The sequence below is a fragment of the Oryctolagus cuniculus genome, chromosome 7 (assembly GCF_051225735.1).
Source record: "Oryctolagus cuniculus isolate XC-2025 breed Fujian yellow rabbit chromosome 7, ASM5122573v1, whole genome shotgun sequence".
NCBI lineage: Eukaryota > Metazoa > Chordata > Mammalia > Lagomorpha > Leporidae > Oryctolagus > Oryctolagus cuniculus.
This window is the reverse complement of record NC_142873.1, coordinates 126488021-126502913: the sequence shown is the minus strand read 5'-3', so window position 1 is coordinate 126502913 and position 14893 is coordinate 126488021. Positions and strand designations below refer to the sequence as shown.

Here is a 14893-nt window from a genome sequence, read left to right as displayed (position 1 = left end):
ACACTCCTCTCCAGTTAAGCCAGGACTGTCCCACCTGCTCCTTCCTGCCCGTTCTTAGAGCAGGGCTGAACTACAACAGTGACCAGCAGGCCAGGTCTTGGCGGCAGACACTGAGCCAGGGTGAAGCCATTTCAGGGAAGCAAAAATTGACTTCAGACTACAGATAGAGGACCCCACAGAGCCCTGTCCCCCACATCCAGGGCCCTGGTGAGGAATGTTGGGGGTCAGACAGGGACCTGTGTGCAGAGCCAGCAAGAAATGGTGTGTCTGGGTTGACAGTGGCTGGCGAGAGCAGAGAACTAGCCCAGTAACCTTGTGAGAGTGCGTAGGGGGTGGGGAGGAGGCAGGACCTGGGGAGGGCAGGGCTTGGACACAGAGGACAGCACAAGGCTGTCCTGTGTGGGAGGAGCTGCTTGGGTCTCATGTCCTTCCCACTGCAGACGGACCTGTTTGCCCCCTGGGCCCCTTCATGCTCTTATGGACTCCTCTATGAGCCTTCTGGACAACCTGTGCTCCCTGTGTGTGAGGGAGGCTGGCAGGCGGCTGGTGACATGGCCAAGACTCTCACGTCTCACCAGGGCTGCGACAAGCTGAGTCCCCAAGGCCCTCAAGCTAGGACAGGCCTGGAAGGATTTCCTGCCCAGCTTAGGACAAGTCTACCTCAGCCCTACTCTGAAGAATCCCCTGTGAGCAGAGCTGAGGTCTGAGCAGAGCAGAGGCATGGTCCCGTCCTCTGAGCTCCTAGAGAAGAGCCCCTGGTCTACACAGGGATGCAGAGGGAGCCTCAGGGGCTGCCTGGCATTGGGGGGCACCAGGGGGCTGTGAGTCTGCGTGGAGCGGAGTGGGCTGCCTTAGGCTGGCCTGGGGTCCCAGCACCACAGGGCAGATGTCACCCGTCTCCTTCCCCGAAAGCGACTTGACCTTGTGTCTCCCTTGCCCTTTGCCTCTCCCTTCTTCCCTCCATCTCCTCCCAAAGGAGAGCAGACACTGCACACAACTTGTGAACTTTATTTATGTGGGAAGATGCTCAGACAACTTGCGGGAGAGATTACAAGGACAGAGTGGGTGGTGGTCGGGAAGGGACTGCGCTAGACTCAAGAATGCCCGTGTCTGGTTCAAGTCCTAATCCCGGCACACCTGTGACTTGTCCTGTCCTATCTGAGTGCATGCAAGGTAGTCGTGAGGGCCCATAGGACACTGCAGGTGACACAGAGAAGCAGAGAAATGTGAAAGTTCCATGGATCTGAATGAGGAGGAAGAGTCCAGAAGCCACAGAGTGCAGGGAATAGAGCTCTGGGAATGGGAAAGGAGAGGAAGGAAGTCTGCCCAGAGCCCTGGACGGAGGGTGGCCCTGCACAAACAGAAGCCTCTCCTAGGGCCGTGGGCTCTCATCCCAGTGAACTCCTGCCTGGTTGAAAATGGAAGTTGAGGGTGCATTTAATACAGCTAACCTACCACATATCGCAGTGTCAAAGCACCCTGCGCTGTACGTTGTGTCGGCCCTGTGAACCCGTGGCTGATGGAGAGGGGCACTGGCTGCCATGCCCTACACCACAAGCAAGTTTCGCACCACACATCACTACCCAGGGAGCGACCACAAACTCAAGTGCCTGGGACCATCAGACCAGGGTGAAGTCTGAGAATCTTTCATCGTAGTGACTTAGGGATTATCTTTACTTGGTGTGTCCCAGGAAAACACTCTGCTGACTTCTGATCTTCCAAACCATAAAAGAGTAACTAATGTCACTAAAACCGCTGAGGTTTTGATCACTTTTTAGAAGCAATAGGAAGCTCCCAAAGGGGCAGACAAGCAGCACAAAGGGTAGAGGGACAGGCAGGCTGGAGGGCTGGCAGTGATCAGGGGGTGATGTGACAACTAGAGATTCAGACAGGTAGACAGACAAGCAGGCTGGACGCCTGCAGGAAGGTGGGGGAGAGGACAGACAGACAGGAGACAGGAAGGCAGGCAGGTGCAAGAAGGGCAGGTGGGCACAGAGAAAGCAGGGTGTGTGCAGAGGGGCAGTGGCCACAGGCAGGTGATCCAAAGGCGGGATGCCAGGTAGGAAGCCTCAGAGCCTGTTCTAGTCCCCAGCAGGGTTAGTGGAGCTTCCTGAGACGCAGGTGAATCCCATTCTTGGACTTCAGCACAACCCGTGCGATGGGGATGGGGACTCTGGTGGGATCCGGCAGCAGCTCGAAGCGCAGCAGGGTCAGGGCCACGGCCACCTTCAGCTCCCTCATGGCAAATTGTTTCCCGATGCAGTTCCTGGGCCAGGGAGAGACAATGAAATGGGAAGTGGCCTCAGGTCCCCTCCTGCCCCTCCTGGGACAGGCACTGACCCTTGAGCCCCAGCCCCAGAGCTAACCATTCAGAACCCTCCTCCAGGTGGCCCAGCCCTGACCCCTTTCCTTCCAGTCCCCCACTGTCCCCAAGCCTTGGTCACAGTCTCCTGACCTTCACAAAGCTACCACTCTTCCGGGGCTATCCCTGTCTCTACTTCTGCTCTTGTTGGGCAGGAAGTCAGTGCTAGGACAGGGCCAGTGCTGTATGAGACAGAGTCTAATATGGGAATCACTTAAAGAGTTGACCGTTGTTAGGTCACCTCACCCCCACCCCACCCCCACCCCCACCCCCACAATATCTAATTCCCCAGCGTGTTAGTCTAGGGTCAGGCCCACAGGGGACAGGAAGACTACATTTTCAGGCACTCATTCTCTAGGGGGCCCCAAGAACAGAGTTCCTTGGAGGAAGTCAGAGTGTCAGAGGGGAAGCTTCTGGAGGGGGAACAGGTCAGGGACCCGCCTACCATAGCTCCATCTTCGACCCACTCTGAGGTCCGGGCTCCTGCCTAAACCCCAGCCCTCTGTCCACCAGCATCTCTGGCCTGGTGCCTCAGTCTCCTCCCTGGGACTTTTCTGCTCTCCCTGCCTCTTCCCCCCACATCGAAAACCTCACTCAGCTCAGACCCTCCCACGCCCCCCAAGCCCACAGGACTGGGTTCAAATGCTTCATCTGCTTCAAGCCCTCTTGGGCTGCTGCTCACCCACCTCTCCCAGTCCAGCCCCACTTCCCGGCTCAGCTCATGTTGCTGAGTTTGCTGAGCAGGTAGCCCTCCCCACTCTGTCTATCATTTTCCAAGACATGATTAGGGTTTTACTCAGAGACCCCCCTCATACTCTATTCATGCCCAGGACAATGTCAGGAACACAGAACATTCTGGAAGCTGCTCCAGAAGCGAATGGATGAGTGAAAGAATGAAGAAATGGTGTCTGTCCTAGTATAGGGATGCTTCTCCAATGCCTTTTCAACACTCTGTCAAACACGTTCAAGAACACATTCTGCTTCTGTCTCTGAAGTCTTGGAGATATCTGTTTCCATCTCTCAGCACAAGACTTGACACCGAGAAAGGCCCTTTGCAATAATATTGTATTGGAATGAAGTTAATTAAATGTTTAAAATAAATACAACAGAGTGGAAAACACTGAAAGTCAGTATGAGTTCTGAGCTGGAACCGGAGCTACCTAGTCCCTCCAGCACTCTGGTAGCCACAACGGGTTTTGTGGCTAAAGTCTGAGTAGAAGTTCTCAGCCCTGGGATAAGCCGTAGCCTAGAAATCAAGTTCATGGAAGAATGATTGGCTAAAAACCTGTTCTGTGAACATTGACTTAGCATTTTAACAATTCAATGGATCACTGATTCAGAAAAACCTTATTTCCACTAGTTATTTATATTTGTGGCAATTTGGTTTCCCAGGACCCTTCCTGCAGGCCGTGTGAATCCATGGCAGCCACTTAGGATTACCATTGTCCAGCCCACCAGCTGTTCCAAGTGGGTTTTGTATTTTGCACAGCAGGAATCTTGCACTGTCTACACATCACACTGAACAGTGGGCCTCCTCTCACGGGTAATATGTTGTCCCTACTTTCACATATTTGTCACTGCTGGGACCACGGACTATGGTAAGAGGTTCCACTCAACATACTGGATTTTGCTGACTAGGAGAGTCAACAGGCATTTGGACATTTATATATGTTGAAAGCTGTGTTGAGAAGGACTGAAAATGTGTGAGGTGACACATGTTGGTGTGAAACTTGCTACAGGAACTCCTGTAGCTTTCCACAGCTGTGGCTTGGACAGGAAACCCAGCAAGGCATCCGGAAACTGAAACGCGTGCCAACTCTTCCAGGGTTCAACGAGAATGTATATTAGTGGACTATACTGACCATGTGTGGGAAAAGAAAATCCTGACTATTGAAAAAAGTGATGATATTTGAAGCAATTTGGCTTAGGAGGACTGCCTTCTTCAGTAGAAAAACTTTAGTATTTAGGGGCCAGTGGTGTGGTGTAGCGGGTAAAGCTGCCACCTGCGGTGTCAACATCCCATATGGGCACCGGTTCTAGTCCCGGCTGCTCCACTTCAGATCCAGCTCTCTGCTATGGCCTGGGAAAGCAGTAGAAGACGGCCCAAGTGCTTGGGCCCCTGAGACCTTGAAGAACCTCCTGGCTCCTGGCTTTGGATCGATGCAGTTCCAACCATTGCGGCCAATTAGGGAGTGAACTAGCAGATGGAAGACCTCTCTCTCTCTCTCTCTTTCTGCCTCTCCCTCTCTCTCTGTGTAACTGAATTTCAAATAATAAATCTTAAAAAAAAAAAGAAAAGAAAAAAGTTAACATCTAAAGTTAAATTTGCAGAAGAAACCCTAACTCCTACACTGAGACAAAGACCAGACTACACTGACATCTGACATGCCCTGACCCTGAATTCTGGCTGGCCGTTGGAAAGGGCACATCTATGTCATGCTATGAAATGTCACCTTTCTTTTGCACACGGGGACATCCACACAAGCCTCCCTTCCCAAAAGCAACAGCCTGCAAGAAGCCCCAGAGGAACCAAGAGTCACAGCATCAGGTATGGGACCAGAGGACCCTCCCCCCAGCACATCAGCACACACGGGACACTCACCGTGCTCCCCCTGAGAAGGGCAGGAAAGCGTGGCTGTGGTAAGCAGAATCTGGTGCAAACCGGAAAGGGTCGAACACCTGCAGAGAGCACCAGGGCCAGGATGGGTGGGGGTCAAGGAAAATCCATGGGGGACCAGGATGCATAGAGACGAGAGCAGGGGGAGGCACTTGTCCTGAGAGAACCGCCATGCTCCCCGCCCCAGCCCTCGTACCTCTGGGTTTTGCCACACCTTCGGGTTGTAGTGAAGGCCATAAATGGAGAGAAAAAGAATGACACCTGTGGGACAGGCAGGAGACACAGAAAAGACTGATCATCCCCTGGGGTGAGGTGCTGTCCTGAAGTCGCGAGGAAGCACACAGGCACTAAAGACCCGGATCAACAAGCTATCCATTTGAGCTGGATGACCCCTTGCAGGCAGGAGGGGTGGGCTTTGCAAAGCCCATGAGCAGAGCCGAGGCGCGAGACCACGGGAATGACAGCAAGAAGGAGCCAGGGGCCTGCCGTGTGCACTGAGCAGCTAACAACTCAGTGCTGCAGCTCCTTCCCGAGAAACTCCCACAAGCCTCTCGTCCCCATCCTTCTAAGATTCAGAGAGGCTGAGTGAATCGCCTGTGGTCTCACAGCAGGTGTGCAGAGCTGCAGTCACAGGCAGGGGCTGGGGAGCCACTGGCGACGCTCACATCTGCCCTCTGCCATCGACTTGGAGACTCCTACACACCGGACCCCATCTGGCCCTTGACACAGATTCCCCTGATCTCCCTCATCCATCTTAACCCAAGGAAAGAAGCGTATTTCCTTTTGCCTCTGTCCAGTTGTCTCTGTGGACCTAACATCTTGGAATAGAATTTTAGGGCTGAAATCCCTAAGACAAATCCGGTGGCTAACATTTACAAGGATACTTGCAAAAATTCGTGAAAAATATAATTCAAATAAAAGTTTGCTTTGCTGCCAAAAAAATGAAATAGATGCATAATTTTCATTGTTTGTATATCCATGAATCTTTTGAGACTCCTCATATTTATAGAGTTTTGTGCCAAGATTCTCAGACACCTCACCCTCACTACAAAGCAAGCACTCAATTATTGAGGAGGAAATTGGAGACCAGAGTGGCTCAGAACCACAGAGGCACATGGGGGTGACAGATCCCCTGTGTGTGCCAGGGAGCACACAGGTGAGTGAGGGTGGGCAGTTCATACCCTTGGGGAGGGAGCGTCCATCAGGGAAGGTAACGGGCTTGCTGAGCTGTCTGGTAACACTTGGCACTGGTGGGTAGAGTCTTAGCGCCTCCTTGATGCACATGGTGGTGTAGGGCATCTGGTCCAGGTGCTCCCTGAAACAAAGCCCAGGCAGAGGAGGGGGCAGGGCTGGGCCCCCAGGGCTTCCCCTCCCAGACAGGCAGGGTCCTCCCCCTCCGCCCCCTGGGCTCTCACTCACCAGGTGATGGAGGCTCCGTCCCCCAGGAGGCCCTGGATCTCCTCGCGGCACCGGTGCTGATGCTCGGGGTGCGTGGCCAGGGCATAGAAGATCCAGGAGACGCCGCTGGCTGTGGTGTCGTGGCCCTCGAACATGAACGTGTCCACCTCGGCGCGGAGGTCCTGGTCGGACAGGCTGCTCCCGTTCTCCATCTGGGGGAGGCCACAGCGGGAGAGAGGGCACGGGCTCTGTCCCTGGCTCTGTGCTTCCAGGCCAAGCTCGGGCCTGCCCTGCACACACTGACCTTGGCAAAGAGGAGGACGTCCAGGAAGTCCAAGCGCCTCTTCCTCCTGACCTTCTCCAGCTCCCCCTCCTGCTGCAGCTGAGCCTTCCTCTGCTGGATCACTCGGTCTGTGCCAGAGCAGTGGGTACCGGAGCAGCTGAGAGCCCCACCTGCCCCAACCCGGGTGCCCTGGAGGTCAGGGTGAGTGTGGGAGTGGGTGTGTGGGTCGGGGTGGGATCCAGAACAGCCCAAGAGCCCTGGCTAAATGTTTTTGGGATGAGGCCTCATTCACCAACATGATGACACAGAGCACCCCTGCCCAGCAATTGGCACCCCATCATCTCAGCTCCCGACCCCTGCACCCAACATGAGTGTGTCCCAGCTCCTGCAGGGGGAGCATGGGCCCGGCTCTTTCTGAGGAGTCGGGATTGGCTCCTTTGGGCCATTCTGGTGAAGGAGGGGACACAGGAGGAGGAGGAGGCAGAACCTGTGTGCTCATGGGCGAGCTGGCAGGCACGGTGGAACAAGCGGCCTTCAGGGCTCAGCCTGTACAGGAAGTCACTCTGGTGAAAGACGTTCCTCGCTCGGTAAAATACCAAGTTGTTCAGGTCATTGATGGCCTGGATGTAGGAGTGGGAGTTCCTGAGGAGAGGACATGGAAGAGGTCAGAGTGGAGCGGCCTCTGATCTGCAGGCAGAGCAGGGCTCTCAGGGGAGATTCCCTGGCACAGTGGGGACAGGCAGCACCGAGGCACGTGCCACTACCCCTTTGCAGGCTTTGACCACAGGCCTCTGTAAGACAGCATGAGAGCCAGGCTTCCATCGTGCCAGGGATCAAGAATCCGTGGTTAAGACAGGGTTAGGTCTGGTCTACACTTAGAGCTTGGCATAGGCTTCGGTGTCAGAACCCTGCCTTCTGTGGAGGTGAGCGTGTGAGCTCCTCACCTGGCTGTCAGTTGGAAATACCAAGGACCCTGACCTGTCCAGCTGGACGCTGCCCTGGTAGCTGAAGGCACACTTCATGATGGTGTCCAGGGTCATCAGGGAGACGTGTTGGAAGATCTCCAGCGAGGAGTCCTGGCTGATCAGCTGTTCCCATCTGTCCTGTGGGCGAGGGGATGTTGACCTTGAATCCCGTGGATGTCCTGTGCTAATTAACTGGGCTTTTCCCTGTATCTCCAGATTTCCTGTTCAAAACTTCTCCCTTTAGAGAGTAGATGCCTTTGAGCAAACTAACGCTGTGAAGAAAATGTTTGCAAGATGATGCCTATTTCTCATTCGCATTTATTACATAATCAAATATACTTTCTTCATGTAGTCGGATTGCACTTTAAAATTTGGAAATCGGTTATGACATTTGGGTTGATGAGAAAGGGACACCCTTCCATTTTCTGAAAGCTGAGACGGACATGAGAAACTGATAGAAGCGCAGATCGGCCAACACGTGTGTCACGACTAAAGGAAGCTGTGAAGCATGTAGAAGCGCGTCTACTGGAGAGCCAGCGAGGACTTCCAGCTCTGTCATTCATCAAATGCTCACTGAGCAAAATTTGCTAAGAGATGAAGATACTGATGGGAAAAGAGGGCGTGGCCACAGTGGCTCTTAGAATGTGGACAGAGGGTCCAGTTCTCTCGAAGGATCACTCAAACTCATAGAAAAGCCCTAGGCTCCAGGCCAGAGCCTGATGGAGTGATATCAGGGAATGTCTACTGCTATGGTTTGGATATAATCTTGTGTGCCCCACCCCCCCAGGCCTATCTGTTAAAGGCTTGGTCTCCAACGTGGTACAACTGAGAGGTATGGAGCCACCAGTAATGGGCTGGACTTTGGTCATTGTGGTTATGCCCCTGGAATCTAGTTCTCGCCAGTGGGTTGTTGTAAAAGCCTGTGTGTGGCCCAACCCGAACTTCCTGGCCTCCTGGCTTGACATGCGAGCCTTCCTCCAGACACGCTCCCCTGGCCAGCCTGGGTCCTTGTGCAGAGCCTGCATTGTGAAAGTCCTTTGGACTTTTAGTCTCCGAAACTCTCTATTGAAAACCTCTCTTTCCTTCAAGAGGAGTTTCAATATTTTGTTGTAGCAATGGAAAGCTGACTAGGACTGCACCTTGTCACTGATGCTGTGGTTGCCCAGGTCAGCTGGGGGCGCTCATCCTATTGTCCACAAGACCGACTGCAACTAAAGTCCATTGCACTGATGACTTGGAAGTGGGGGAAAAGGCACCCGTATTCAGCATAACTGTCTCTTCCTTGGATAACAAGCAAAGAGTATATTCATCTTGATTCTGGAAATTCTCTGTCGCATCCATTTTGGGAACTCCTGCTACTACAGTGAGTGATGACCTGAGAGTGGCTGTCTGTGGAAGACGTGTTTGGGAGCGAAGTCTGTGCATGCAAGCTGGGAATGGGTGTGTGGAGGTGACAGCAGACTCACCAGCATGATTTGGACGGAGTCCACCATGAGCCCCACATAGGGCTTCAGGATGTCGTAGTGGAAGGCTGGGGTGAGCATGCGCCGATGCTGGAACCATGTCTGCCCGTCCAGCAGGAGCAGACCGTACCCTGGGCCAGAGACGGGTGTGTGTATGCTTAGTGAGGGGAGAGGGGAAAGTGTGACAGGTTCACAGGGAGGACTCAAGAGTGGAGCAAGGGGCGAAAACCCAGATGGTGGAATATCTTTGACCAAGGGAGGGATGCGGAGAGCTGCTCGGGAATGTGAAGCTCGCAATGGACAGGTCCGTCTGTTAGGAGAATGACTGCTAGGAGAGTTAGCAGAGTCCTGGCAGGTCAAGGCCGGGGGAGCGAGGGTGCCTAAGTAAGTATCAGGCTGCATGCCTTTGAAGAGGTCTGATTAGAAGAGAAATGAGGCTTGACTTAGGGTAGGGCTGTGGCAATGGTGGCCATCACCTGTTCTCCGTGGGCCTAGGTGATAGCTCTTGGTAAACCTAACAAGAGCGTGGACTGCAGTCCTAGTTTGCACACACTTACCAATCCAGGGAGTCATTAACTTATAGTTACGAGGAGCCTTTGGGTCTGAAAGAGAAGCAGGGGTTTACGAGGACCTGGAAGACCAAACAGGACAGTCACCAAGGCGGCAGGGGTTCTGTTGTGCTTGTCGGCTGGCCAGTGCTTCCCAAGTCCCCTCTCATGGCCTCTCACTCCCTTCTGTCTTGTCCTGACAGCCAGCTGAGCTCAGGAGGGCAGACCCAGGTCTCCAGCACTTGAACACCCACAGGATCAAGGGGGTAAATTGTGGAAAACCCCAAGCCACATCCTCCATGCCCAAGAAGAAGAAGATGGAGCCTGTGATTCCTCTACTGGGGGTGACGGCTTGGTCATTGCACACCGGGGACAGTAATACAGAAAGGTTACAAACCCAAGCCAGCCTGGATGTGAAACTGATCATTAAGATCAAGTGCCATTTACATAACAGATCACCAAGATTTGCTTAAAAAGGCAAGAACCCAGGGAGTGAGAGGGGAAAGAGGCTATTTATCCTTGTGCAGGTGGCCTGGCAGGCTGGGTTGTGGATTCGGTGCAGGGTTGGTTGGTGCAGGCTTCAGAGAGTGAAGCTTCAGTGTCCCTTTCCTCTGGGATTTTATGGCCATATGGGGCCCAGGCCTCAGAGGGCAGGGCTGCTGTGGCTGAGATGAGGCTTCCTTCTCACCTGATCGTCCCAGAATCACTTTGAGGTAGTCGGGATCATAAACGAGGAGGCGAGCTTTGTTCCCCGACAGCCACCATGGACAGGCACCAGGGAATTTCTCTACCCATTTCTGAATCCGTTCTAGCTCCTGGTCATTCTGGAACTGTTAGCAAAGAAAATGACACGTCAATGCACACTTTGATTTGATTCAAATTCCTGCAGTGGGAAAGCAGAGGGGCAGCAGGGAGACAGCTCTGCATCCATCAGTAGAAATCATGACTTTGTAGCTGCTTCTAAGGACCGTGGATCTGGTCCAGTGTGGTCCAGCCAACCAAGACTCGACCTCAGGCCAGCTTTAGGCCCCTTCTTGGGCAAACCTCTGAGGCTTCCTGCAAACCACCTGCAGAAGCTTCAGTCTTGCACTGTCTCCATGATGTATAAAACCACAAAAAGCATCAGCACAACAATGTCCATGGAAATTATATGACAACTGATATAACTTGAGGGCAGCTGTGTAACATAATTCAGCTTATTAAGAAAATAAAAGAAATTCTATTTAAACTTTAAAATGTATGCATTAATTTTTTATTATTTTTTAAATATTTATTTATTTATTTGAAAGTCAGAGTTACACAGAGAGAGGAGAGGCAGAGAGAGAGAGAGAGAGAGATCTTCCAGCCACTAGTTCACTCCCCAATGGGCTGCAATGGCCAGAGCTGGGCCAATCTGAAGCCAGAAGCCAGGAGCTTCTTCCAGGTCTCCCACGCAGGTGCAGGGGCCCAAGGACTTGGGCCATCCTCTACTGCTTTCCCAGGCCATAGCAAAGATCTGGATCGGAAGTGGAGCAGCCAGGTCTCGAACCAGCCCCCACATGAGATGCCCGCACCTCAGGCCAGGGCGTTAAACCGCTGCACCACAGCACTGGCCCCCTAATTTTTATATTATTATACTGGTTGTTATAGTATCAATATTACTCCGACAAGTATGCTTAACATTTGTTAAGATGAAATAATATTTGGGATGAAAAGGGCAAGGTGAAAAAAGATGAAATAGAAATGGTACAGGTAGTGTTATTTGCCATGCTAAACGTAGAGAGGTTTTAAGCACAAGGTCTGGATGCTTACATACCAAGATACTGCAGTCTGATGATGGGGTTTTGTGTAAGCATTTCCTCTTCTCATTGAGAAGAATCTTTTGTGAGCTGTCTTTCTAAACTCTTCAGTGTGGATCACAAAGCCCTTCCCTGCTTCCTCCTCTATGCTGGCCATTCCACATGACCCCTGCTGTTCTGTGCTCACCCTACCACAGCCATACCTGCTCACTCCTCTGGGCCTTTGCACAGGCTCCTCCCCCAGCCTGGAGTGTCCCTCCCCTCTGCCCCAGAGCTGCGGCCTCCCCCCTACTGTCAACACTCAGCTCATCTGCAGTCCCCACAGGCACTCGCTCCTGGAGATGTTCCATGCAGTCAGCTCTTCGTCATTTCTGCTGTTTCTACAGAACTCAAAGCAACTGCCGGCTGCATACGTATCCAGTCATTGCTCACATCCTCCTCACAGCCACTGTCACGACAGGCCCAGTCATCCGTGCATGTTCACCAAGCTCCTACCAGGTGCCCAGAACCAAGTCAGGCACTGGATGGAGGCGTGGTCATGGATCCTCAGCTGTCTAGAGCTCACAGCCTCATCGGGCAGACAGGAAGCTTGGGAGGCCACAGCACAGGACATTACTATTGGGACAGAAGGAAGTCCAAGCATTGGGGAAGCCCTGGAGAGGGGGCTGACTCAGACCCGGACACGAGAAAGCCCTTCCTCGTCGCGTGCTCATTCACTCATTGAGTCTCCATGGTTACAAACGTGAGTCAGATGATCCCACCCAGAAGGAGCTCCCAGCTAGGACGCTGCAGGGAAACACCTGAATCAAGTTGTCACTGTGCTGTCCCATGAGGAGGACAGTGCATAGGAAGGAGTCGCCCCTCCATTCCTGAAAGACCCGGGAAACTTCTTCCAGGACGTGGCTTGGGGCTGGGCATTGGCAGGTTGGACACTGGGAGGCAAGGTTATTCCAAGCCAAGAGCACAGGGTGAGCAGAGGCCCAGAGGTAAAAATGCATGGACAGGTAGGGGTGTTAATGAATAATGCGGTGTAGAACAGGGCAGTGGGACAGAAGAGGACAGGGTTATGGAGGGGAGGTTGGATGTTTCCGGTCTCCATATTTGGCCCCTTCTGCCGGTAACAAGAGAAGCAAGAGGCCTCAGTGCCTGCAAACTCCCGTCTGCCAACATCTGCCCCATGCACGGACCCTGGATGACCCCTCTCTGCGAGGCTCCTCACCTGGGTCTGCGTCCCCACCCCGGGGCGGCCAGTGCGGGGGTGACCCTGTCCCTCCAGCTGCTTCCTTCCTTCCTTCCTCCGTCTGTCCAGACGCCGGTGCTGAGTGCCTCAGAGCTGGGCACTGGGGTGCAGGGAGGGGATGGTGCACTCAGCTCCAAGGAGCTCACAGTCCAGGGTGTGCGGTGACACCACTTTCACCGCAGCAGAGTGAGCCCGCCCGTGTCCTGGCTCCTTCTGAGACTCCCGTCTATCATCGCTGCACCCCATGACCCCCACAGAGCAGGATCCTTCAGACTGATGTCTGTGTCTCCAGACAAGCAAAGGACCAGGCACGGAGGATGGTGTTGAGTGACTGGGGTAAAGAAGCCTGGTTCTTTGAGAACAGCTGGGGCTGCAGGGGGTGCTCAGCCTGGAAAGAACCTCAGGAAGGAACAGTTGTGCCCTCCACGTGCAGGGCTGCCAGGACAGAGTGAGGAAGGCGTGCGTGACGGCTGTATCACAGCAGGATGGGCTTCCTGGGAGGGAGTGAGCTCCCTGTCGCTGGGATGAACCCAGACCCGAGAGGTGAGCTCTGTGCTCCTCACACAACAGCCTGTGCCCTGTGGACCCCCGTTCAGCAGACTCTGAGCCCTGGCCGCCCCTGCCCTGGCGAGGCCAAGGCAACTTCGGCTCGCTGACGAGGTCACAGCAGAAAGTCTGTCTCAGCAAGGCATGAGAACGACAGCCGTGGTCCTCTTGTTGGTTTGAGGTTTGTTGGGAACTTCCTGGTGGTCCCAGTAATGATTGTTGCATTTCTAATTTTAGGGAAAGGCACTTAGACTCATAATCCCCCAAATGACCATTGCTTTGTTGAATTTTAATCAAGCAGAATGTTAGTGTAGGAGAAGGGGTTGATGCTTTATGCAAGGTTGAGCTGTTTGTGGAAAAAATTAAAAGGCAACAGGCTCCCTGGTGTATACTTCCCACTAGGACAAAGATAAATGTTATTAAAGCTTTAATTCAATAGGTGCTACAAATACAACAATGGTTAGGATGTCAAGACTGTGGAATAGATTGAAGTGAACCTTTAGATAAGTACAATAAAAACAATTAAAGAGTTACAAACAGAACTGCAAAAGAGGGGATACATTTAAAAAAAAGGGGAGGCCTGCTTTAAACATTGAGGCTTCTAGTAAAGATTAGATTAGGAAGGTGATAGTCTAGCTTCTGTAGCCAATTTCTGCATAGCTCAGCAGCACTCCAGCCCTTGGCTTGTGTGCGCAGCCCGTTATCTCACACCTGTCTGTGATAGTGCCCCATGCTCTGAATACACCCTTAAAAATCAGAAAAATCATAACTAGATGAAAATAGACAACAGACTTGTTATTGTAAGAAGAAAGAATCATGATGTGACTTGGGCTATAAAAGTAAAGTATGGTGCTCGAGAGCCAGAGCCACGCCTTGAGCCTTCAGCCTTCCTGCGAGTGTGCTCTCATTTCTTCCTGCACCAACACCTCTCACACCCTTGGGAATCCCTGGACTGGCTGGAGCTGGACTCCGGCACTGCCCTCCCGGTCCCTGTCCCACTCCTTCCTACCTCTCGGCTGTGCCCCAGGAGCCAGTGGAAGGGCGGGCACGGGAACTGCTGGAGCGCTCTGAGCAGCCACTGGCGGTGCAGGTAGAGCTGAGCTGCCTTGAGCAGCAGCAGGAGCAGGCCCAGCAGGGCCGCCACTTGGAGGAGCCCAGAGAGGCTGCCCGGGAGCCGGGTGGGGCTCAGTGCAGACACGCTCATGGTGCAGCGGCTCTGGACCTGTAACTGACTTCTCTGTCACTCACTCCCGAGAGGAACTTTGTTTAAGTCCTGGGAGGATTGCCCAACCCAGCTGTGGGATTGGTGAATGGTAAGGGCAGAGCTTATCTTTGCAATCTAGAACTGATTAACCCTGTATGACCTACCATGGGGAAAATGAAGAAAAGTTTTATCAGCTGATGATAGTAATGGCCATGCACACAGCCATTTTCCCCTCTTCCAAAGGAATACTTATTAGGTACCCACGGTATGCCAGGCACTGTGGCACTGTTACCAGAGAAGCAAGGGTTCTTGTCTTCACACAAGAAAGAATTCAGGCATGACACAGAGAGTAGTGGAAAGCAAAATAGCAAGGTTTATTAGGGTAGGGACATCGTGAGAATGGATGGGCACCTCTCCAGATAGAACCTGAGAGTGCCCAGTCGCTCACTGGGGGAAGAGTGAGGTTACGTGGTTGAGTGGAGAGAATAC

At 53.0% G+C, this 14893-nt stretch overlaps 1 protein-coding gene across 2 annotated transcripts; it reads right to left on the bottom strand.

Annotated features, from left to right (window-relative positions):
• Positions 1–994: 994 nt before the first annotated feature.
• On the bottom strand, positions 995–14456 carry LOC127493460 (cytochrome P450 4A4). Of its 2 annotated transcripts, none has more exons than XM_051856509.3 (12): positions 14210–14456; positions 10325–10466; positions 9646–9690; positions 9092–9219; positions 7639–7763; positions 7148–7302; positions 6682–6788; positions 6399–6589; positions 6161–6294; positions 5176–5240; positions 4965–5041; positions 995–2266 (listed from the first exon to the last, which is right to left on the bottom strand). In XM_051856509.3, exons 1-12 carry the CDS (start codon positions 14402–14404, stop codon positions 2098–2100), a joined length of 1533 nt encoding a protein of 510 aa, XP_051712469.2. In that variant the 5' UTR covers positions 14405–14456; the 3' UTR covers positions 995–2097. The 2 variants fall into 2 exon arrangements, with proteins under 2 accessions (XP_051712469.2, XP_089193506.1); XM_089337380.1 differs by having other exon boundaries at positions 9646–9719; positions 14210–14439.
• Between the last annotated feature and the right edge of the window lie 437 nt (positions 14457–14893).

Bases quoted from the DNA above. Each gene is read 5' to 3' on its own strand.
- LOC127493460 (XM_051856509.3), bottom strand. From the start codon at position 14,404: ATGAGCGTGTCTGCACTGAGCCCCACCCGGCTCCCGGGCAGCCTCTCT. The intron at 9,220-9,645 runs GTAAGTGTGTGC...TCTCTGGCCCAG, and splicing joins GTTAATGACTCCCTGGATTG to GGTACGGTCTGCTCCTGCTG. The intron at 2,267-4,964 runs GTGAGTGTCCCG...TCCCTGGCCCAG, and splicing joins CCCTTCTCAGGGGGAGCACG to GAACTGCATCGGGAAACAAT.